This window comes from Pyxicephalus adspersus, chromosome 3 (assembly GCF_032062135.1).
Source record: "Pyxicephalus adspersus chromosome 3, UCB_Pads_2.0, whole genome shotgun sequence".
Lineage (NCBI taxonomy): Eukaryota > Metazoa > Chordata > Amphibia > Anura > Pyxicephalidae > Pyxicephalus > Pyxicephalus adspersus.
The window spans coordinates 94,258,706-94,284,563 of record NC_092860.1 but is presented as its reverse complement, the minus strand read 5'-3'; the positions used below and the strand labels follow the sequence as shown (position 1 = coordinate 94,284,563).

General features: G+C 36.1%; 1 protein-coding gene across 30 annotated transcripts in view; it reads right to left on the bottom strand.

The window, feature by feature from the left end:
* The window catches only part of ANK2 (ankyrin 2), a 281,636-nt gene that overhangs the window by 15,529 nt on the left and 240,249 nt on the right, over nucleotides 1–25,858 (bottom strand). For 20 of the 30 annotated variants that reach the window (XM_072405742.1, XM_072405741.1, XM_072405735.1 and 17 more), the window contains 15 exons: nucleotides 24,848–25,072; nucleotides 21,774–21,872; nucleotides 21,000–21,154; nucleotides 20,454–20,665; nucleotides 20,073–20,277; nucleotides 19,121–19,217; nucleotides 18,149–18,377; nucleotides 16,734–16,859; nucleotides 16,296–16,418; nucleotides 15,588–15,614; nucleotides 14,365–14,386; nucleotides 5,940–11,171; nucleotides 3,633–3,707; nucleotides 1,275–1,406; nucleotides 23–169 (listed from right to left, as the gene is read on the bottom strand). In XM_072405742.1, coding sequence (XP_072261843.1) covers nucleotides 23–169; nucleotides 1,275–1,406; nucleotides 3,633–3,707; nucleotides 5,940–11,171; nucleotides 14,365–14,386; nucleotides 15,588–15,614; nucleotides 16,296–16,418; nucleotides 16,734–16,859; nucleotides 18,149–18,377; nucleotides 19,121–19,217; nucleotides 20,073–20,277; nucleotides 20,454–20,665; nucleotides 21,000–21,154; nucleotides 21,774–21,872; nucleotides 24,848–25,072 — 7,106 coding nt within the window. The remainder of the gene's footprint in view (nucleotides 1–22; nucleotides 170–1,274; nucleotides 1,407–3,632; nucleotides 3,708–5,939; nucleotides 11,172–14,364; nucleotides 14,387–15,587; nucleotides 15,615–16,295; nucleotides 16,419–16,733; nucleotides 16,860–18,148; nucleotides 18,378–19,120; nucleotides 19,218–20,072; nucleotides 20,278–20,453; nucleotides 20,666–20,999; nucleotides 21,155–21,773; nucleotides 21,873–24,847; nucleotides 25,073–25,858) is intronic. The other 10 variants (XM_072405757.1, XM_072405739.1, XM_072405743.1 and 7 more) reach the window with 2 other exon arrangements.

The window sequence follows — 25,858 nt, the reverse complement described above, 5'->3', positions numbered from 1 at the left end:
ATAAATTGGTGTGGCCACTTGCCTTCACTATGGTCCAATGTAATTGTCTGCTCCATGTCATCATATGTACGGTTGGAATGCCGTAGCATAGGTTCATTCATACAAGTTTCCATCAGGTGAACAATATCCATCCGGTTAATCTTAGTGAGGCACTGATTTAAACTTGCATCTGTGTTTTAGCAAAAACAAAATTATTTTACAATGGTAAAGTAAAAGAGGAATCTAAAGCAAACTTTCAAACTGTAACAGAACTCCAGGATCAAAATAAAATGCAATATTGCTATAGCACAACAGAGACTAGTTTCATGGGCTTTGTAGTATTATTCTACTTTCATTTGCCACAACCACTACTAATATTCCTACATTAACCCCCCTAGCGTCAGTTTTTTAATGCAAAAAGTGATCCTATTTTTTTTGCATAGAAATTTTTGTTTAAATTGTGGGCCTGTAATTCTTAGGAGTAACTCCCTGGTATGATAATTATATTTATTTATTATATTAAAATCATAAATTATAAAATAATACATAATTATAAATAATAATTTTAAAAAATAATGAAATAATAGACAACAATGTAATCTTAAAATAAAATATAAAATTAAAAATGTACTTTTATTTTTATTTCAAGTTGTGTGGTGTTTTTGTACTGTAAAAACCATTTAAAAGCAGATTACATTGTAATCTGCTTTCAAATTTCCCGCCCGGACACACCCCCTAATACATTACTACTCGCATTCGCGGGTAATGCGAGTGGGGATGTCCCGTCCCGCCTCACCCCGAAGCTGGAGCTGCTGCTCTGCATCTCCAGAGAGATGCAAAGCACAATGCAGGACTTCTGCATTGTGCTTCACATCTCACTGCAGATGCGAGCAGCGGCGTGGCCGGGACCTGGGTGGTCATCCCCGGAATTCGCTATTGCTGCTCGCATCTGCAGCGAGATGTGAAGCACAATGCAGATGTCCTGCATTGTGCTTCGCATCTCACTGCTGATGCGAGCAGCGGCGTGGCCGGGACCCGGTGGTATTTAAAAGCAGATTACTCAGTTAAACAGTTTAAACAGCTGAATGAGACATGGCTTAGCTGAGACCCCTTGTACAGCCCGGACCTAGGATTCAAGGTGGTTTAGTGGGTTGTCGGAACTATGTCAGTTTAATATACTTTGTATAGGGTACCTATAGGGTATAAGGGTATAATTTTTTTTTTTTATGTTTTTAAGTGAAATTTTACATATAGTATATATTAATATTTGTCATCTAAATGACCACATAGTTTACCTGTTGCATGCTTTCCATCTCTGTCAAGCCAGTATTTTAAAAGAGCATGGCTTTGATCCTGTAAAGAATTTGGATTCTCAACTCGAATTTGGTGAATCTGCTCTTCTGTGAAATCCAACTCCCTGGCTAGCTCTGAAAAAATTGAAAAATATAATATATATAAATAATATATATTATTTATAAATTGGATTTGAGTGACATTCTGTACAGTGTATGTTTACTGCCACCTAGTGGTTGTGGTCCAGATTGTGTGTATATGCAAACTTTATCTAGAAGTATTTGTGGATAAAACAATCTTCAAATAGTTTGTTAATACTTACCAAATCACTGAATATTTTAAATTACAAAGAAAAAAGGTTTTCCTGTATTTCATAGCTCAAAGACAGAACAACTTCATGCCTATTAAGTTATAGAAAAAAACACTTCTAGCCGCTCCCTCAATGACCTGCTAATGAGTTCCTCTCTCATAACCTTGCCCCAACACTCTGGAATGGTCTTCCACATGCTATTCGGCTTGCTCCTACTTTCAGCTCATTTAAAAGAGCACTCAAAACCCATCTTTTCAAAATTTCCTACCCGTCTTCTTCAGTCTCCTAAAACACTCACTACTTACCCACCGATCCATATCCCACATCCACATCCTCCAAATCAGGGGTGCCCAACAGGTGGATTGCAATCTACTGGTAGATCATGAAGACCTGCCTTTCAAAATAAACTCTACTACGCAAAGGAGTTATTATGTCCAACTTTTTATTGTTGGTAGATCATTTTGACTTGGTCATTTTAAAAGTAGCTCACAAGCCAAAAAAGTGTGGGCACCCCTGCTCCAAATGTATGCTGTTTCCCCACCCCTTAGATTGTAAGCCCTTTCTGGCAGAGTCCTCTCCTCTGTCTGTGTCTGTCATTTGCAACCACTATTTAATATACATCACTGCATATTATGTTGGCGCTATATAAATACTGTTTATTAATACTAATAAAGCCTCCCACATGTGCTGCCTAGCTGCAAGGCCACCAAGCAGGGAAGCAAGGCATTAGAAATTCAAAGTACATCGAACATATTTCAGCAAAACCTGTGTACAGCCACAACTGTTTAAGTGGTTTTAGAGTGTCATTAACTATTGGCAAACCTTTTATCCCCTAACTGGAACTGGATTTAAAACTCTCACACTCCTGCAGGATTTCACAGGTCCTGTCTTCAGAACCTCACACAGCCCCAAGAGCAATACTAGTAGGCAATGGGTAAAAAACTAATAAAAATAAATTGTTCACAGCTTTTTACAAACGTCCTACATTACAAAAATTCAAAAGAACTTGCTTAAACAAAAGAAACTGTAATAAAAACCTTTAAATCAATTTTATCCAGTGACTCCAAAAGTTAGTGCCCCACAGAAATAGTGCCTTTTAGACAATCACTGAAAATAATTTAAGTATTCATTTTCACAATTGATGCAATGGTAATAAGATCTCTGAACTTAATTTCCAGGGCCTTAAACCTTTTGTGGCTAAAAGGAGAGGTTTTGACTTTCCCTGCTTGCTTTTTTGTTCCATTGTATTCTTCAATGTAATAAAAGGAGCTGGAAAACTGAAAGGTGGGTGGGGAATTTTGGCAAGTGAGTTTTCCATATTGCAATATCCAATGCATGCATAGTCAGTCTGACTCATCTACCAGTCTCTTCATATAATTAAAATATTACTCACAGTAATGTAAATGGAGGTTCCACAAATTAAGTATACAAGTACTACAAGTGAACCCCTTATGCTGTTTACATTTTCATGTTTGGTTGTGTCCAATAAAACAGACTTGACATCCTTAATTTCAGGACTGTAATAATAAAAAAGCAAGCTTTAAATCAGTCTATTTTATACCACGGCCTTCTATGTTCTTAAGAATATTGGAGATTACTCCAGCTTCAAAAATTTTTAGTACTTCATCAGTTTATGAAGGTATGTGGATTGAAAACTAAAAAAGCGAACAATAAAAATTAGTGTTTGCATGATTGTATCCATTTGCATACGCGAGGTGGGCCAGCACTTGCAGCAATACAATTCTAGGTTCCTATCTTGGCCCTACCACTATCTGCATGAGAATTGTAAGTTCTCCCTGTTTTTCCTATGGGCACTTCAGTGTATTCCCACATCCCAAAAACATACTGGTAGGTTATTTGCCTTCTCCCCATTAATATTATTAGTAATAACAATATGCCCCTAAGTTTTATATACCAAGCACAAAAATTGAATGTTGACATATTTTTCTATCTCTATGTATACTATGCCTTTGTTCAGAATATCTCTTACTGGTATCTCCTATTAGGTTGAGAAAATATAACATAGATGGATGGCAATTAAAATATTTACCAGTCCAGCTAAATCCTAGGTGGTCTGCAACATAAGCTAGTCTTCTTTCTATTCTCTCTTGATCCTCTTCGAAATCTACAACATAAAATAATGATCAAAATAAGTTACAGCTGAAAAAAAATAATCAAGCTATGAAAGAATTTAATGTCATACCAAGAATATTAAAAAAACATTTATGAAGCATATGCTACACAATTTTAATAGGATTTTCTAAACTTTTTGCATAGACGAACAAATTCAAAAAGTAAATTTTTAAGTATTCCTTAAATAAAACATTTCCTATTTAAAGCAATAGGGCTACCACTGTTGTAAAACAGAATGTATTGAAGAAGAAACATGAATCAGATCAATGCAAGGTCTGCAGAGATTGACTTTTGTTAAAATAATGTACTGGCCGGTATTTGACTCGACTTTGTGCTCGAACAGTTACAATTTTAACTAGTCTCTATTAACAGACCAGATTTTGATATATAGATTTGTTCAATAACCCCATTCCTGTCCATCACTTTGCTGAAAAGTATGTGTCATTCCAGGAACATGTATATACATTTTTTCCCCAAAACTTAAGTGTAGCTGGTGGCTCTATCACTGATAGATTGGGTCATGTGAATATTCTATCAGCTCTGACACAGTGATCAAATGTAGGTTGGGGGCTTCATTACCAGACACCAAAGCCATTATCTTAAAGATGACACCTTCTGGCTGCAGCGTTTGTTTGTAAGAATTTAAGTAACTAAATATAAAATATAGAGAACACATTTATTACAACACAAAAAATGTGTACATTTACATCTTAATGTATTTGTTGCAATCTACCTAAAAAGGGTTTTTATTAAAAGACTAATGTACAGGAATTATTTGGTATGTCAATTAGGAAAATATTTATTATCAGGCTAACTGACACAAGCTGCCACTGCTAAATTTTAGCTGCCACCTCGGCATGATCTCTGGGTTCTAATGCCCAGAATTCGTTCAGGGAACATTTAAAAATGTTCAGTGTAACTAAGCAGTATAAAAGTACTTTTTGTCCTGATTTCTGTTTTAAAAATATTAGGTAATTTCCCTGGTAATGTATGTGAAAAACCTAGACACTGCAAAACCAATAGCCTCATAGCTGTAAATCTGCAGTGTAATATCTAAGGCACTGCTGCCTCTTAGTGCTAGACTGATCAATTTTATAATGAAATTTTGTAATGTTACTATTGTGCCGCTCAATGTTCCCCTTGATGTTCTGACATGAGGAGGCAAAACCCTGCACAGTGGCAGACTGCAAAAATAAGTAAAAATCAATACTGGGAAGATCATATCTAGAGAGACCTCAGGCAAATCTAGTGCCTTGTTCATTGCCCCCTGCCTAGCTTTTGTTGAGCATAGCTTTCTCTTAAAGTATATGCCCCTATATTTAAACAGAATATTATTGTAACAGTTACACTATAATATTTAAAGCTATTTCTATTTTGAATGCTCGAACATTCTTCTGGTGCCTTCATGGACATACAGTATTTAACTCTATGAGACTATTACATTTTAATCTGCTGTTCTTTATATGGGTAAAGTATGGAATTGTGACTTTTCTATGAGAATACAACGGTACCCAATAGGACATAATGTTTGTAAAACCAGATAATAAAAAAAAAACGTTTTTGACCCCAGAAAGAATAAGCTAGGTTAAAACATCTCGGAAATGTTTTTCAGTCTGTTTAAGTAACTTTTCAAATACCAGAAAATAGGTGCTGGTAATTATTACTACAAGGGTTTAACCCCTAACAGTTTCTTACGATTTGAACCTATAAAAAAAATGAAAAGGTTTTAGTCCATGCTTATTGAATATTTAAACAGTCCATAAGTGGGTATTCAGTGTAATAGATAATTACTCAATTTGTTTTTCTATAAATATGGTAGTTATGAACAGAAAGAGTCTAAATTATCCCAGGAAAAAAGGGTATGTGTTGTAATATTTGTAAGTTTCTTTCTATTGAGCAGTAACCCATGTATCAGCAGCTTTTCTCCTCCTATGCTTTGCAAAACTAAATCATAACCTTTTTATGGCAAAACACATTCCTATATTTAAATATAAAAAAAATGCAGCCAGTATAAAAAAAACATTCTATGCAGACATTTACATTGAACCTGGTTACTTTTCAATCTTGAGATTTGTTTTTCTTTCAATAAACAACCATGACGTAAAAAAAACAAAAACAGACAAACATGCACGAACAAAACCAATCACAACAACTAATGTTTCACAGAACACATAAAAACTATGACATGCATATTAGAGGGAATCCCACATTTTGTGGCAAATACCTTGTACATTATAATGGCTATGGTCATCTGGAATGCGTTCAATTTGAGTTTCAATTGACTCATCCCATATTGGTCTTGAATCAAAGATGTCTTCTTGAATGCTAGGTTCAGTTTCAATCACTGGAGCATTCTCAATGACTGAAATTTCAAAGGCACTACTCTCATCATCAGATACTGGCTCTTGTTCCCTTTCAGCCTGGGTAAGTCTGTCTACCAATTTTGAGGCTTCATCACTAATTTCTTCAAAGAAATCTATAGAGTTCTTATACATTTCAAAGAACCTTTCCTGTTCACTTGCTGTCCCTGTTTGGGAAGGTGATGAACTCTTCATTTTAACAGGCAGTCTTGAAGCATATGACTTTGGCTTAGTTACTTCATTACTTTCTTCTTCCACAATCTGACATGATTTTTCTGTAAACTCAGAGTGTGATTCTGTACAGCTTTTTGTTTTAGTAGTTTTCATTTTAGAATCTGATACACTGGCATCAGACTCAGATTTGCTTCTGCAATCTTGTTTTACAGGGACTTTGTTAGTTTCTGTAGCTTTCACATCCACAAATGTGAAGCATTGCTCAGACTTTGCAGTTGTTGATTTGACAGGGATTTTGGACTTTGGCTTTTGTTCTTCCACAACTGGGCTTTCTGAAGATAATCTTTCTTCAGTATGAATATGTGTAGGTGATGAATGCTCTTCAGACCCTGAAGAAGTAGACCTTACAGGAATTTTGGATTTTGAGGCAAGGGAAGGACTAGATTCAGTTGCAATTTCAATTACTGACTTCTGTTCTTCTGGTGAAGAATCTGGTGATTCATCACGTTCAGAAACTTCAAACTTTGGAAAAGTTGTAAAATGTATTTTCATATCGACCACAGATTGATCTAAAGAGGATGAAGAAACTGCAAAACTTTCAAAGGCTTCCCGTGTTCCTGAAATATCAGTGGATTGCATTTCTGCTACAGTTGTTTCAGAACTATCTTTCCTTGATGTTTTTGAAGCTGCAGAAATACCCATTTTTATTGGAATTCTTGATTTTTGTTCAGCTTTTGTGGCCTCTTCTAAGCCTTTATCATCTGCAACATCAAAATCAGAGTCAGAAACTGATAAGGTATCAACTGGTGACTCTGCTGTATTGCGTAATACCTCCAGTGCATCAGTGTCTACTGTAGAAAAGGGATCAGATAAACTATCAGGTATTGGAGATTCCTCTTCGCCACTCTCTTCTTTAATATCATCAGGCAAAATTTCTCCACACTGCTGACCTATCTGGAAAAAGTGAAAGCTTTCATCTGCATAATTTCTTTTTGTCATATCAATGGCTCCACTGCGTGTCATTTCAAAAAGTTTACCTTCCTGAAACATAAATGGATTTTGCTCACTGGTTGGTGTACCATCATCAGTGGGTGTACGTGCTGGAGTGGTATCAGGGGTTGTTCCTTGTGACTGTTTGTCTACCATTAAACCAAATATTTTTTGCTCCTCCTCTTTTACTCTTGCTTCAAAAGCTGCATCATCCTCTCTGATGGAGCTCCATGAGTCTGGCTCAACATCAGATTTAGTGATGATAATTTTCTCACTCTGACCCTCAGATGTACTTAACACATCATCTCCTATAAAACAGTCACCGCTGGAAGAAGGGCAACTTGGTGTCCGTTTGTCTTGCTGTAAGTTACAATTTTCTTGTATACCTGATGAACCAGTTTCATGTAGTGGGGGTGGTAAAATGTCATCACTCCTAAAGAATTGGTCTATCGGGACATTTTCATAAGGACTGGTAATTTCGGGCACATAATTACTACTGTCAAACTCTGGTTCTTCTTTTTGTGAATGTGGAGAGAACTGTGTTGAACAATGATCATCTAAAATAATTGCTGTATTAAATGTTTCTGTGATTTCAGGATTTACTGGTGGCACAAAAGAACTGCCACTCTGTGTTGCATTTTCATAGCATGTTGTTTGTGGTAAGCACTGGGTAGTATGATGTTCTGGTGGTTTAGACTCAACGTTATGGTCAGATAAAATTTGAAATGTTTTCTCATGTTTTATATCTTCAGAATTTTCACGAATATCTACATGTTTTTCAGCTACTAGGCCATTGGGGCTCCTTGGTTCAGCAGATTCTATGCCTTTTGGTGCTGTTAAATCAACTGTGTCTTTTCTTTCAGATTGAATAGTTTTATCTTCCATAGAGTTAGTGCTTCCATGTCTGCTATGACCATCAGAGTCCATTTTATGCATGTCAAGTTCAACAAATGGGTGTTCTTCTACAGGGAATGCATCTTTTACATGTGTAATTGGTTGGAATGTAGTTTCTTCAGGGCTTGAATTAGACTCTACACTAGGTGGAAGAGGAGATGGAGGCTGAACTCTGATAACAGGATCCATCAAGAGACCAGAATCAGCTTCTTTCTTCAGCTGAGTTAACTCGGGTTCACTTTCTGAGGAGGAAGAGCTTTTTCTGCTTTCCACGGACATTACTACAATTTGCACATCCTCATCTTGCACTAACTTGATGCCATGCACTTCAGTGTCATCTTCATGTGGAGTATCTGAATCAGATACTATTGAACATTCTTCTTGTCTAAGTTCTCTTTTATATTCTCTTTTCTGCTTTGCTTCTTGCTCAAGTTCATCAAACATTTTAATCTTTGTTACCATTTTAAACATTTCTTCTTCAGGAGTAAATCTTTTTATTGGTTCATTTTCAGAATCATCTTCTTGCTCCTCTGAAACTTCTGGTATTATGCCTGGCTTTGAAATAATTGAAAATGCCTGTACATCCTGAGATTTAGGTGTCACCTCATAACTTATTTCTTCAGAACTGGGTGTGTCTGGGGAAAGTGGACTCTTTCCTGAGCTTTCCATAAGTGATGTTTGTTCAATGCTATCATCCTCATTACTTCCATCTGGATCCCTTAAAAGCCTTGAACGATGAACAAGCTCTGCTGCCAAATCTGCTTTTAGATTAGAGTGAAGGGCTGAACCTATGAAAGCACTAGATTTAATTTTCTGTTCCACTGGGCTACTCTCAAGGGAATCACGGCATGGTGATTCTTTTGAAGGACTTGGTTCAAGTGAATCAGGTGTTTTGTGTGAAGAGTTATCTTCTAACACTGGGCTTGTTTCTAGTGAATCTTTGTGGCTTACTGCAACTGATTCATCTGCCATAGGACTCACATCATCATCTTGTAGTATTTGTGATGAAAGATTAAGTTCTAAACCCTGAGGACTTTTCACAGTATAACAACTGTCCTTTTTCGCCAAATCTGTACACATGGTTAAATCCTTAGTTTCTACAGATTTTGCATAATTTACAGTTTCAATGACAATAGTCTGATCTTGTTTAACCAAATTTCCATCGTTATCTGATGTAGTTTTTGCATTTTTTTTATCAATTTTATTCTCTTTTATATATGTAATTGTTTCTGCAGGCTTAAGTTCATCAGATTTCTTGGGTGAAAATGAGAGGCTTTCAGGGCTCGTTCCTGGGCTCTCTGCAAGACCTTCATGTTTAAAACTATCCTCTGAACTCATGTGAGGTGTACCTTCCAATAAACTACCACTTGGGGAATCTGCAGGTGCTTCATGTTTAAGGCTGTCTGAGCTGTCATCATTTGTACCACTTTGCAAATGTAAAGCAGGTATGAATTCCTCTGACTCATACTCAGATGGAAATGATATATTAAATGGACTAATTAAAACCTGATCTAAATTTAACTGAGCCCCTTCTGGTTCTGGAAGATGCCTAAACTGTAAATATTTGTCATTATCCTCAAGTTCCTCTTTAATAACATCAGAAAAGTCTGTAGATGTTTTTCTGTCAGGACTAATTTGTGGATCTACATCCTGGTCACTTATGCTTACTCTTAATCTTATATTTGATTTTTCTTTAACAGCTTCACTGTCAACTAGTAAACCACTACTTTCCTCCACTGTACGTTTGTGCATTTCTGGCTCTGCAGTAGTAATAGGAAGAGATATTTTGCTTTGTTGATATATTCTGATGTGTTCAGAAACAGATTTTAAGTCTGCATGGGACGTCTGTGATGTCTCACTTTCCTCATAGTGTAAACTTGGTTCTGTTCCTAAAGACCCTGGTTGTTGCATAGTGGAGTCTGAGCTATCAGTCATACATTTTTCTGGTAATTTCTTTTCAATAGAGGTCTGTTTCTTTACTGGTAATGTTACAGTTTTGTGTTCAAACAGACCAGATTTCTCCTTAGATGGGTCATGGCCTGACTGGAAGGCTTTCATTAACTCACGCACTGACATGGTCTCCTCTAGCCTCTCAGTTTTAGATGACGGAGAAACCAGTGGATGAACTGCATGGACTATGTTTTGCTGCTTTGTTGGCTCATTTAGGACATCTTTCAACTGTTGCTTACTTGATGTATTTGCTAATCCTTTTTTTTCTTCCTCAACTCGCTTTTGAAGTGCTTTCACTTTATCTTTAATAGATCCAATTGGTGTCTCCTCAATCACAGGAGATACCTCTTTTACACTTTGAACAACTGGTGGAGTAAGACCTATTTCATCATCTAAGGACTCTTCAGAACTAAATTTCGTCAGTCCTGGTTTGTCACTTAAACCTTGAAGTTCCCCTTCCCTTTGTTTCTCTTTGAGTTTCCTGCGTACTGGTTTTTTTATCTCTAAGGGCAGTTTACGTTGCTCCTTTTGCTTTGTTTCGGTTGCAGAAAAAGCTACAGAATCACTTGAATAGGAGTTTAAGTCATTAGTAAGGTAATTTACCATTTCATTTGTATCAGATTTTACTTTCGGCCTCTGACCTCTGTCTAATATTACTTCTACGCATGGTATCTCTGCAACTTCAAGCAATGCATTACGTTTGGCTTCTTCAATTTCATCATTCCCTAAAATAACCCAGTCTTCATCTTTTTTATATGATTTTGAAGAATGGGCACCATCATGTAATAATTCTTGTCTGGCGTACGTTCCAGTTCTAAGAATTTCATTTACTTTTTCTAAATCTTCTTTTACTTTTTCAACTATTTCAAATGGTTCTCCTGGATCCTCTTCTGATTTTTCAAAGTCCTTTGCTTTGAGGGTGACAGGTTTTTGAGTGGCATCAATGGTTAGTATTGCACTCATTTTTATAAGTTCTTGCTTCATCTCACACACTTCAGACAGCAAATCCGGACTTGCTAATACTGGTTCATCATTGACAAGATGGCTTTTCAAGATGGAGGTTTCTGTGGATTCTGTCTCTTCATCATCTTGGAGATGAACGAGAAATATTAACATAAAATGGCAATAAATAAACAGAAACTGAATAATGTAAATATGAAGGAAATAATCACTTCAGTTGAGGTGGGGGGAGTGATTGGAATGGGCTGGTGATCCAAACAGTCTTGAACGTCATGCTAAAGGAAACTGGGAAGGAAAATGGGCAGGAAATAACTTGCTTAGAATGCGCACTTTACCACATTCACGCAGACAACACAACAACGACAACAACAAATTTAAGACAATACAGAAAATGAAAAATTAACTACTAAAAACAAGACAAAAAATGGGATTTTTGAACAAAGGCATCTCAAGATTGTTTAGATGCTATACAACCAGTAGAAAGAAAAGAAGAAACAGAAGCTAAGACTGTTGATTGTCGATAGCCTACAGGAGAAAGACAGTGGTAGGAAACTGCCAGAAAAACAAGTTAAAAGGACCAGTAGAAAATGTTTAATTTAGAAATGTGACATTATATAAAGAATATGTATATGTCAGTGTGCAGTATACTATTGTTAGTCTTTTGCTGCCAGGGAGGTTTTAGGTTAACCAATTTATTTCAATATATTACCAGGCTTGAAACATCAGTAAAAAATAAAATTAATTTACTCATGCAATGCCTCTTGTACTCTTTCTTTCAGTTTCAGGACAGGTTACAATATGTTTTCAAGATCAGAGGGCCAAAAATAGGGGGTAACCCACTTCATATGCAGACTTCTCCTCTTACTAGAAATGTTGCCAACCTGCCTCCCCCATACATTGGCAGCCATCTCCATGGTGCATGTAGCAGAACTGAACGGTTTATTGTTATATTGCTATAAAACAAACAGGCAGAGCACAGTGGAGACCAAATGGCAACTCAAATTTCCTTTGAAGGATAACTTGTCTGATAACCAAGATTTGCATTTGACTGGTATTCCCCTTTATTACTCATAGGTAAGTATTAGACAGTAAAGGATGATATTTAAAAAAAAATCAATTTTGGGTTTATTTGACCCTCTTCTTCTCAGCCTAGCAATCATGTAACCTCAGAACGCTCATATATTTGAAAAGACTCAGGAAGGAAACCTGTCCAAAACAATCAATAGGGCTAACCATAGACACAAGAATGGGGTGAAAAGATCAAATCGCTGGATTAAACAACAATCATCCCATCTCTAAATTGTCTTTTTTAGATAAAGATATGGAATCTTTTATCTAAAATCAGAACTGTCCATAACAATCTATATGTTACCCACACACTTGAGAACAAGGCTGTAAGATCCAACTGCTGTAAAGTCATTCCACAGAGACATTGGTAAATAAACAAATGTTTGCATTAGTAGTTAGGGTTAGTTAATTATTTTTCCAAGACTGGTCAACCAAAGGATATTTGGATGTTCCCTGTTTAATTTTGATTCAACAACAATCTTCTCATGTCTATGGCTATCCCAAAATGTATTATTGTATTTAAACAAAGGTAAAGAATCCTTTCTTGCAGCAAAAGAGCTGGTGATAAAATAACATGAACCAGCTACAAAACAGTATTTCATATAGGAAGAAATTGAGGGAGGAATGATTATCTGAATCTGTGTTTTTATATTTATAAGGTTCAAGCATGGTCCTCTTTGGAAAATCCTTAGGTATTGAGAACACATAAGGTGTGATTTGAACTGAAAACTAAAAGGTAAAAAAGGAGTATTCATGGCTCAACAAAAAAATGATTTGAAATACAAGATGTTATGCATCGCAAACAAAAGGTCAGAAACATCCACACAGAACACACACGCGCTGTTTATGTAAGTCAAGTTATTTCCATGCAAAGCAAAGGGGCTACAACTTTAGGTTATGTTTGCCATCATAACCTGAAAAAAAAATGATGTGAAAAGAAATCTGCAAACATACTGTGGTGAAGTGCATCAGTTACCAAGAAGGATGTCCTAGCCAAGATCAGACAATGTGGAAATTTTGTTGTATGTTACCAGAAAGGCTAACCTAACTTAGTTTGGAGTCCCAGATATTATGGTAGGCTCAGTCATTGTTTAGGGTAAGCACAAATGTAATATTATTAAAGGGCATTTATTTACAGTAGTCCATATACATTCAAAGTCTCTTTCTACTACGGTTTAAAAAAAATATATATAAGTTATATTTATAGTCTAAGTTATATAACATTGTCTAGGATGAGCTATATGTGATATTCTCATTTAAGACAAGTCACATTCATGGAGAGTGATGCCATTTAAAACTGATTTAATTTCAGTTAATTTCATCCTGGTTTCAGTTTATTAGTAGAATCAGTTACATTAAAGGTGTGATTTCTGTGCATTCTTAGGTTATTAAACTTGTTTTACCAGAGAGTTATCCTCTCCATATTGTTTTTTTTGTAGAGAATGCATATGGTGCAGTAGGCAAGGACATTTGCAACCTAGCTGGGACATAAATAGAGACATTTATATGTCTATAATAAAGGCCAGAAACTATTGCACTAATCTAAGTTTCACAGGAGATGTAGGAACACTTGCAGACTGAAGTAGGTTGACCCTATTCTGAATCAGAGAAACTAAATGCGTGTGTTCTCATTATTGTCCTTTGGAGCCTTACCTCTAGGAGGTAAGATTTACAGCACATTTCATAAAAAGCTGCATTCCCCCTAAGAAGAAAAGCGGGTCATATGAATTTACTGCTTTTTTTTTTTGAACAGTTCATTTTTTTCAACTTCACCACAGTAATGTTGACTGTCATCTAAAGCAAGGAGACAGTATCTGTTGTGAGCAAGCATCACAAAGTCCAATTACTAAGGTTAATGATAATGCCAGCAGAAAACCTTTCATGAGGACAGCGGGTGATGCCATACAAACTGATACAGTCATTTAGCTGGTTAATGATATGACAATGTCATGTCAACAGATGCACAGCAGAACATAAAATGGAATGGTCATTGTAGCAGGAATAACAAGGAAGGTAACAGGAAAAGTCAGTAACAAGGAAAAGGGGTTTTAGCAGTTTAATTAGTAATGTTATTGCTTACATCCCTGCATAAGGTTACTGGTACAGTGCTAGTATATTATGTGTAGCATTTTTACCAAAGCAGGATTAGTGATAGTTTAGTGAAAATTAGCTTAATTAAAAACTGCATGCTTTCATTTAACAGAATCAATCAAAACTAATTTGGTTTACAGCAATATAATATTTGTTACTTACTTTTTTCAGAGTTGAAATTTCCCTACAATAAAGAAAAAGTAGTAATTAAACAAAATGCTTGTACATAAATTATACCAAAACACACAAAAATAAAACATTTGCTAAGAATAAATTTACAGCATTGTTTCTCATTGGTATTGTACTAGCATTTCCTAATTCAGTATTAGCAGGCCACATGCAACAACTTTCTAAAATGCCACAGCATACAAGTATGTATGTATATATCAGCAGTACTATTGTCATACTGCTACTTAAAACTTTGCACGATTTCTTCCAATGCTTCTAGGTCTCTTGCAATCTTTTAGAGGCCTAACCAAATAGAAATAAAAATATGTATACTGTAACTGAGACACTTTAGGGCCATTGTGTTATCTCCTTTCAATTTCTAGTATTAGTAAAAAAATTAGGGCATTGCTCTATAGATTTTATCAAAGTCCTCCTTTTAGCTAGAATCTGCTGTGTACAGCCTAGATTTAGGTTATGCACCAACAGAGGCGAAGGAATCATCTAGGGAAACACTGTTAGAAAACATGACATTTAAGTAATCCACAACAAAGTGAATCTCTCTTTTTTTAAACACTTAGGAGTCTATTATTGAATTTTCATCTCTACATTTTCTAGGCGTTACTGGTTCACCCAATTCACCCAGCGATCTTCCATGTAACTGTGTGTCACTTGATGTGTGTCCACCCATTTTTAGATCAAATTTTGAATATGCAGGGAATTAAAATCTGCATGTTAAATCCTTTGGTTATTTGTTAATAATTTTGTTCTTTATTTTGAGCCCAGGGAATACTTTTGGCCTCTCTAGCAGAAAATTTGCTGAATTTTCTCCTATGGGTGCCTTCTTTCCACAGCTATGTGCCTGGGAGGGGTTTAGTTATATGTATAACCAAAGGGGCTAAATCAGTCCCTGGTGTCTAACACATCTTGGATTATCCAAAGTCATCACTTTTGTGCCTTTGTTTCCATCTCTGTTCTTGTCCACCAGGGAGTTTTGGTTGTTCTCATCAATCTTAGTGTGTTCGAACAACAGAAAAATATTGGTGATCATAATGGCAACATAAGCTGTGCAGAAACAGTCCTTTTATACAATTATAAAGCTGTCAGGTGTTTTAATTGGCTAGAAAATACTCTTATCAGTTTTGGTTTTAAATGAGACAATAAAAAATAATACTAAGACATTATTTAACCATTTTTTAAAGCAGAGAAACTTATATTACCTCATCTTCTTGATCTGATTCAAATTCCTTCATATTACAAGATGCCAGGTGAATAGAAGAGTAAAACAAAAGAGAAAATATATTAAGTCTAAACCATGCTAAGCAGAACTCCAGCCTAGATTCACAAGCTTGACAATGTAACTGACAGCAGAAAAATAATGCAGACAATTTTGCATTAAAATGTTTCTGTGTTTTCACTTACTCTTTTCATGATTCCTCAATTTGCTGTATCATTCTATCTTTGCAAAAGTTTTTACATTTTGCACATATAACGATCCTTATAAGTACACACAAGAAGTGCCACTGCAGCTAGCCAAGCCTGACTTTATTTGCCCATCATGCATAGCACAGCTCACAGCAACCTAAGTTACGAAGATGTGTGTTCAGGCAAGTTACAGGGTTTTTTAAATTAACGATACCCAGGGAAAAAATAAGGAATAAATCTAAAGAATTTAAAATGCTTTAAAAATTTAGAGGGAAAACATACCCTAAAATAAACATTTAAAAAATGTATCAATAAATATGGTGTTTGTATCAGACAATTATTCTTTTAGGTGGAGAGATGAAATGATATTGTAAGCCCCCAAATACACAGCACCCAAATAAAAAAATATACAAAGAGAAAAGCGTAAGAAATTATGAAAGGAACTTTGATGAAAATTATCCCTTATTTTCCGGATTAAACAGCAACATAAACAAATCTCTTACCTTACAATAAACTGGTAATGTGATATTTAGATTACAGATGGCTTGCTGTACAAGGCCCCTAGTAGATTTTGGTTCCTTCATGAAAGACAGGCGCCCGCAAGGTTCTTGAGTTGTGTCTCTAACCTAGTAATAAAAAATAATGTTGATGTTAGATTTTGCATTTGAACATTTTGTTTAATAGCTTAAATAGTAATGGAGGTTAAAACAAAATTTAATTCTGATTGGTAACATAAAAAATCCATTCTGACTGGTAACATCAAGTAACATAAAAACATAAATATATGTATTATATAGAAGATATGGTGAAGCTATTACAGTACAGGAGAGAAGCATGTAGAACTGTACAGGACTGAAGGAAAAGCTGGAGTGCAGCTTTAAGAAAATGTAATAAATTACGTGTTAACAGATTTACTTGTTATAACAACAATTTTTAATTACCTTAACAAATAAGGGAAGTCTGTTCTCTTTAAAGGCATAGAAGCTAAATATATGGTGTTGACCACTCTTTATTAAAGGTACTAAGTTCCCGAAGCAGTCTACATAGATTGGCTTTCCTTCAAGAACCTAAAAAAGAAAACAGAATAACTGGCTGCAGAAGGTTGTAAATTTCAATGATAAAATGGAATACACATTTTCTTTAGCAAATTTAGCAAAGGTGTTCACACTGCCTTTCTGTGATGTAAAGTACATGTCTGTATGTATGATAATTTGTCTTGGGAGGGTTGTGCCCATGGCTTGAGTCTGGAATTTGAACAGTTCCTGTACTACCCTATGTGACTTCTGCAATGAACATAAAAACAGGAGTAAGAAAAAATGGGCCTGATTTATTAATGCTTTCCAAGGCTGGAGAGGATACACTTTCATCAGTGAAGCTGAGTGATCCAGCAAACCTGGAATAGATCTGGTATAGGATTTAAAACATTTTCTAGCAAATGACATAAGACGTTGAAGAATTCCATTTCAGGTTTTTTGGATCACCCAGCTTCACTGATGAAAGTGTATTCTCTCCAGCCTTGGGGAGCTTTAAAAATTCAGGCCCAATGTGAGAGGTTAAAGGCACACTCATCTCAATAAAGCTCTAAAAAGGAAGGTAAATAAATTCAGAGAATCTGTACAACTTGTATTGTCCGATAGTGAATTATTTTACCTGTCAAGGAATTAGTAACCCCGCCAATCTTCGCACGTGCTGGATAGCAATGGCAGGTGTGTGACTGCAGTTAAATATACATAAAGTCTCATCTAAACTACTACATCACCACATGTAATTTGCTGCAAGCAGCTTATGTATCTGTACAAAAGATCAGCTTTTCCTGTACAAAGGTCACTGTCTGTAAAGCTTTAGCATATTATATAAAGTCTACACCTTACAGTAATCCATATCCATTGATGAAAATCTTGCTCTAGCCTGTGCTGAGAAAACAAAAAATGGATAAAAAACAACCACTAAAATCAGGCTGCAGCAAACTTGAAAAAAAGAGAATCTTTAGAGGCCAGATACTAATTCCCAAAGATAGCAAAAAAAAAAAAAGATCTGAATCTGCAATGGGTCTTAGATGTGTCTTAGAATGAAGTGATTTTATGACCCTTCTTCCAAAATTACTGGTTGCCCATGGACAGATATCAGAACAGCGTTAAGTGTGCTTATAAGCTAGCCTTCTGTTTGCATTTGTATAGCCAGGTTAGTACTGCTTCCAAAGGAACAAAAAAAAAAAAATGAACGGATGGTGATTAACTGGATCACTGAATCAAGTTTTAAAGACTTCACTAATTTTAATTGCTGGTAGTATATTGTAAGGAATGTGGATACCCATGCTACATGTATCAAACTGTTCTGGATTTTTTCACAGGCTCACCTCTACATCTCTACTTCTAGCAACTTCTGCAAAGTTTTCCTGCGTTTCCAGTGTCTTGTCCACCTTGTCGTCCGTCATACAGAAACATCTCAGGCGTGCTTCAATGGGGTCATGGGATTTGGCAAATACAACAAACTTGGCCATATAGGGAACACATATAATTTCTCTGTAAACTTGGCTAGCAAATGTAACTGATTCTTGGATTTGTCTGCAATCAATTAACCAGAACCTAAAGAGAGAAAAGAAAAACAAAAATAGAAGTAGAACATCTAGTTAAAGAAAAAAAGTGTTAGTATTCCACCACTGTGCCGCGTCAAACTAGTGTGCTGCGAGAGATCTTCTAGTGTACCGTGGGAAAATATCCAATTACCATTGTCGAGTGTCTGTGCTGTAGTGACTGGCAGAGTAATGTAATACTCTTCCATGTCAGTGGGTGGCAGTAAGTAGCTTAATTGCCTTGTTTATTCTTAAAGACAAGAGAATTAGCTACAGAGTGTCATTTTGTAACATTTTTGATTCGTGGTGTGCCGCAGGATTTTTTCAATGCAAAAAAATGTGCCATGGCTAAAAAAAGGTTGATAAACACTGGCTTAGTGAATCAGTCGTCCAATCATGTGCAAGCAAAAATGAAGGTAATATTTTTTTTCTCTTGTGATGTGTTGTTATGTGGTATTCTTTGCAAAATGAATGTTTACCTTATTAACCAAGTAACATTAAATATCCTTTGCTGGTATGCTGCACAGTAAACAGGCTATATTCATTTAGCAACTCAACCCCAATAACTAATTCATAAATCTGACCAAGCACCAAGCTCATAATGTATTGTTAAAATTATTATTTCTGTTTTTTTACATGTATATTTATTTGGTTTTCACATTTACAGCACAAATATTACGTAAGTAGGAACAATATCCAATATTTCTCTTTTTTTTTTTTTTTTTTACAAAACATTTTGTGAAAATAAAAACTTACCTGGCAGATACATTAGTTGTAAAAGAAACACATTCATTAACGAATGTAAGTGGTGTTGTTCCAGTGATGTCCTCCCACTGTGCTGGAGTTGTACCACCTAAAACACAGCAAAACGACAGATTTGCACACAAAAAACATACAGTATGTTTACAAAATACTGGGTAAATTCATACAAAATTAGAGTAAAAAGCAATATGCATAAAACCAGCTATACAATTTTCATGTAGTTTAGGTGATTTATTTGCACAAAACAAAATGCATACAGCATACAACTGTGACTAATGAATGCATGGATTGCTTTTGTACTGTTTCCAACTATAAAAAAAAACAATTAGGACAGTATTTCCAGAAGACTTATAAGCATTCTAACTGCAATAAAATTAAAAATATGAAGGAGTTAAAAAATATGTTCAGTCCAGTGAAAATTTCCACAGGCAGGGTGGGGATTTAACAGGTAGACTGAAAGTGAAAATTTCTGAACTGCAGATAAATGTTTGCATGCATGTTTACAGGACAGATGGGTTTCTATTAAAGAGGACTCATATTGACATACATTTTATACAGCAATTAGCTGCAAACTCATTCTGTGACAGTGATTTACAAGATATTAAAGACAAAAGGTCAAAATGCCAACCAGGCAAGCTGGATTTTGTAGCACTTTTAAAAGTTAGAAATGACAGTAATTATAATTTTTAGGTTCACTTTACGAACAATGGATTGGACAAGTTAAAACACATGTGAACCAGATTTACTCATGTAAACCCCTAGGCACCCCTATGGTGGCCACTTTATTTTAAAACAGTGGCCAGCACAAATCACACTGTATCTGCATCTTTTTGACAATACTTCACGTGAAAGGCATATAAACGCATGCAAGTGCAGCATTATTTTAGTGTGTTGGGTGCCCAGTTAAAAGGACATGTCAAAATGGTGCTTGGTTATGTAAACTTACCAGTGATACTGCATAGTAGTCTTAATGTAGGTGTGTCCCCACCATACCCATTAAGCATCGCCTCGCTGGAGGCTTTGGGCACAGGAATAGTCATTGTTATAGGTTTGTGGAATTTTCGTCTTCTCGGTTCTAATGTCACGATAGGGCTGAATGACGCTTTGTTGCCTAATATTTTTTTCACAAGTTCAGGATGCACAGGCTGGGCCTTAAAGGAAGAAACAATTTGAAGAGAGTGCTTATTGAAAGTAATAGGCATTCAAAAACTTTAGATGTATTTTTAGTTTACATAGGGCAGGTAAAAAAGATCTAATTATGGAACAACATAAATTTACAAAGCCAGTCAGCTTGTATTTGAAATGTGTTGACTCGTTATGACAATACCTGAAGGCCGACACGGATTCTCTTAGTAAGGGCTCCCTCTGGGAAAACAGCCTGGACCTGAGGTACAACAGTGCTACTCAGAATTCCTCCTTCGGGTCCAATCAGGTTGTTGTCCTGTTTAACCCGAGAGACCACGGCAAAATATTGTGGGAAGTCCCTGGTTATAATGCGGCAAATGCGCTTCCTTTCTAGGTCCTCTGGGGGGTCAAGAACTGAAAAAAGATGGTAGCGATACAGTTTATTGACTGCATACACTGAGTAAGGAAGCCATCAAACATTACCATTTTTATACTAACTATTAAACATTGAAGATTTTAATCTAGTTTTGAATAAATCTAAATTAAAGTTCAGATAATATGGATTTTTTTAGCTGATCTCTAGTAAGGAGACAAGAACCTTACTTCTGAAGTCACCACAGAAGCCTTTTCTGAAGTCATCACAGATATAGGGGACATAGGCGATTTACTCCCTCCCCTGAGGTCTACAGTTACCAAATCTATCACAAATATGAGTATAAAGGCATTTAAGGATATCTGTATGTCCCACCTTCATCCATTCCATTAAGGATTTCATTCAGTTCATCTTCAGTAAATTCACAAAAATGTTCTTTCCAGTTATCCCCAGTTTCGCTGCGTAGTATCACCAATTCACGCTCCTTTCCACGCAAAGCCGCAAAATGGGGGATCTCCACAATAACAGGCCTGAATAACAATATATACTACATTTAGTATTTAATGAAGCAAGTGATATACTAATGGGGAAAAGAAACCAGGGGTTCCTAATGTGCAAGCACACACACAAACTGTGTTGATGTCAACAGATTCATTGCAGATAATGTCAGAAAATTATAGTCACTGTAGCATTACTGTACAGATGACATATTCAATGTTTTGAATGTTAAAATTAAATGTAATGCAAAAAGTGTGGCTCCTTTGAGATGTGTCATGCATTTAAATATCTTTCAGTGTCGGCTTAAACGCAAAGATTTCAGTCACTGACAATAAACATTATGTCTATAGTTGTGATTTATGATGCTTCAAAACAAATTTAAAGTAAATCACTAGTTGAAAAAAACAACTACATGCTCAAGCAAAAACTAACACCACTTCACAAAAAAAGTCAAAAGAAAGAGGAACACATACTACTACACTAAAACAAACACAATCACAGGGAATAAAAGACCTAACTGGGACACATTAAAAAAAAATCACACAGATCATAGGAAAATCACCGACAGAAATAAATAATGTTGGAGAACAACAGAGACGAATAGGGAGAGGGGGGCCGACATCCATCAACTTGATCTAAAGTCTCTCCTACCCAAGGAATTTGGTCCCAGGAGGTCCCAGTTGTAGGATTCGGCTGACCAAGCTTTCTCCCTCATTTAGAGGGGGAGGAGCCGTAGGAAGGTGGAGTTTACTGAGTACATCCAAAGCAGCAGTGGGAAAAAGAAGATAGGTAAGAGTAATTTCAGCTTGTGTTAGAGGTGCCACAGTTTGGGAGTAGGAAAAAATGTGTGTTACATGCCAGCTTAAAGTAAAAGGAACACAAAGTGGTATTCTATCCCACTATCCCACTACCTCAGTAGGCTTGTGGAATTATTCATTTCAATCTTTACATGTTCAAATCTGTCAAAGTCACTAACAATCATCATGAAAAAATTACAAGGGAGAAAGGTTTCACAGTAGGCAATATTTATTTAAAGTGTATATGTCACATCAATATATTTAGCACATGCGGTTAAGCTGGACTCCACCCAATGCCTTGTTTTAGCTTTGGGTGTAGTTTGGCAGGGTTTATTAACAGGGTCCCAACACTTTGTCGATACAATCCTTAATCACAGTTTCGCCCACCCCTTATTTCCAACCCTGGTGTGTATTCTCCATAGAAATATATGGACAATAAACCTAATTTAGAAGGGCTGGGAAGTACTGGGTAGCTGACCCAAAGTCAATGGTGGTTAGCAGATCCACACTTCACCTAGATCTAACAAAAAAGTGCTTTTTGATTGACCTATATTCACTTATTTACCCCTATACTGTATGCCTTACCATTTATATAAGGCAAAGATGAAAACATGGAAAGATGGAAAGATTCAAAGTTAGTTGCCGGATGACAGAGTTTGTTATTTTTGAGGCAGGCAGGTATAATGAACTCTGTCATGCAATGATGTAATGGGTATTAGTTGTTCAATCTTCTAAAATGTTTTATACATCATATCATATATATCACGTTTATGTAAACTGAACACAAAGAGCAGAACAAAAGCCCTGAAACAAAGTAAGTTAAAATGATAAAATGGTGACATCATTTTCAATATAAACAAGGTGATCCAGATTGTTAGGAATAAATCAAATAACCAATACTTGCTAAGTCTGCTATACAAGTATTGGTTTTACATTTGGTAGAAGTGTCAACCTATATGGTAAATTAAAATTGTTTGGTATATGTCTGCTTTTGCCTCTGCAAAATCAACAAAATTATTTTCTTCCATATTGAGAATAATTTGTGCAGTCAAAAGTAGATCTAAAGGCTTACAAATCTAGCTACAATGTTGGGAAATCTGTTTAAAATTGCTGCAGTGGATATACAGTATTCTTTAACAATTAGTATAGCTTACCTATCATCTCTTTTCACATCAGAGTAATGCAATTAAATAAACACAGCAAAAATAAGCCAAATTGAAGACATTTTTTCCCTGCAAGTACAATTTACTAGTCAGTAACTAAACTAATATCACTCTCAGTGCATTATGTGACATAAACACTATCACTTTCAAATAGTCTATATTTTAAAGAGATCAAGTCTGCAAAATACTGCAGGTGTTAAAGTAAATGCTTAAAGGGGGCTGCAAATGCATACAGCAAACTCCCAGATCAATACAAAGCAAATCCCCAATATACAGAAGCTTGGCAATCCCTTCTAGCCTCCTTCACAATTTATATGCCAGGCAGTTTAACACTGTGATAGGACAATGGGGATGTGAATGGGGTAGGAGATGGCAGCATGCTCCAATATTCCTGGGTTTTGGAGTCTTGCCTGTTAGAATACTAGGATATTATCATAAGGGTAGGGTGTTTTTAGGCTACTGCATGTATGTACAGGAAACTTTAGGTCAGGGTTTCTCAGCCTGGATTCCATGGAACCCTACAGTTCCTCTAGAGCAGGGGTCGGCAAACTTTTATGGCCACTAGGCCATTTAAGGGGTGGGAGGGAGTACATTAGGCCAGACTCTGAGTCCTGCCCTAATGGCTTGGCCAATCAACAGGGAACGCCGGCTGCGGCGTAATATCAACTGCGGCACTGGTAAGTTCCTAAAGACCGGAACGAAGTAGCGGCTAGGCCATATCTGGCATAAAGGCCGGAGTTTGCTGATCCCTGCTCTAGAGTTCGCTAGGGGTTCCTTGAGCAATGGGCTGTTTGTGATTTCCAGGCTAGTTTAACCAACACCAGTGTGAGCTGTGGCTATAGTTTTAGATGTGAAATTATTTCATGTTAAAAGGCTGAGAAACACTGCTCTAGATGCATTTTCATTATTTGCATTAACACAGTGGGCCTGATGTATTAAAGCTCTCCAAGACTAGGATACACTTTCATCATTGCAGTTGGGCGACACAGCAAACCTGGAATGGATCTGGTCTAGGACTGAAAAGATTTGCTAACAAAAAGTAAATTAAATCTTCTCCAGGTTTGGATCACCCAGCCTCACTGATGAACGTTCATCCAAGTCTTGGAGAGCTTTAATAAATCAGACCCAGTCTCTTTTTTTCAGAGACGTCCACCAAGAATATGTCAAAAAAGAATTCTGTTTAAATATTACTTACCTCTGTGTAACTGATATATCATGCTCCTTCTCTAGCTTTTGGTAAAGGTGGCCACAAGCAGAAAGTAAATGATAATTTCCCTATCAAACTGAACATTGCATAGGCTACCCATTGTTACTATCAAATAATGCCAGTGCTTAGGTTGTCTGTGAAATAAATTCCTAAACAATAACTATACAATTGTTATATGCTCCTTTCTAGTAGAAAGACTGTATAATGGATATAGACCTGTATTGGTAGTTAAACAACTGTTTTTGTGGGTCTCTTTATTTCTGTATTTACTTTCCCTTTGGAGATTCAGTGGTATATTACTGACATTACTACTGTACAAGTCAGTAAGAGTGATGAGTACAAATAGTAGTAACCTCAGCGTGCTAATTTATTTTAGTTACTCGGTGTGCTATTTTTTGTTTTTTTGTAGAATACCTCCTTCTGACTTTTCAAAGCAACACCCTTGTCATAAATGTTCTCTATTATAAAAGTGAACAAACTTTCTAGGAGTACAGTAGCGCATATGTGTATAACATGTAAAAACCCAATAACCTATGAATAATTAGTATTTGAACCTACCCAAGGAACTGAGCCCCGGAAGGGCCAACTTCAATGAGACGACTAGCTAGACCTTCTCCTTCCACCATGGGCGGCATAGTTGCTAATCGATGGCGCTTCACCAAACGGCAAGTCACTCTTGTGGGGGCAGTGCATTTCCGAGGAGGAATTATTATTCTCAGTCCATTGTGCCTACAACCTCTCATGGCACCTCCACGGGCATCCACCATAAAGCTAACAAGGAAACTAAAAATAAGAGAATTAAATAATAGGTATCAATATGAGAAAACTCCTAAAGTGATTTACCAACTGCTAAGATTTACAAAGGTAGGTACAAAACAATAATTAATGGTTGGGTATTTTATCTCACAAATTCCTGAATGGGAACAGTAACATCTACAGAAAAATTACTCATTAGTTTAAAAAATAAGGATGGCAAGTCAAACGTATTAGAAAATTACAAGTTATGAAAAAACACACATCTGCAACAACAAAGTGGGGTGGACATAATTAAACAAATATCTGGTCATTGGCAAAGTTCTAAAATTAATAAAATCTAACCTCAATTGTAAAACATCACAGATTCCACTGTGTCATTATTTATTAAGACAAAAATGAAGGCAAGAAACCCTGTAGCTTTTAGATTCACATTTAGCAGCAATAACTTGAAGTATTTATTCTCTGTATGACCTGATCAGTCTCTAGCATTGTTGTGTTTTGCCTACTTTTCTTTACAACAATCCTTTAGTACATTGGTGTCTGTGAGAATTCAATAAAAGATAAAAGGTCTTGGCTTTGACTAACAATTTACAACACTTCAATGTTCTATTTTTTTTCAGCTGGAATGCTTTGGAGCATGATTCTATTGCATGACCCAATTTTTGCCAAGTATTTGCTGCTGCACAACTGACATAGTCCAGTGACCTATGGTCAAACATTTCCAATGTGGTCTTGCCTGTCCAAAGGAGAGAATGTCCAGAAGGCTTTTAATTTGTTTAATGCAAACCTAAGCTGTGCTTTTAAAATGGTTTT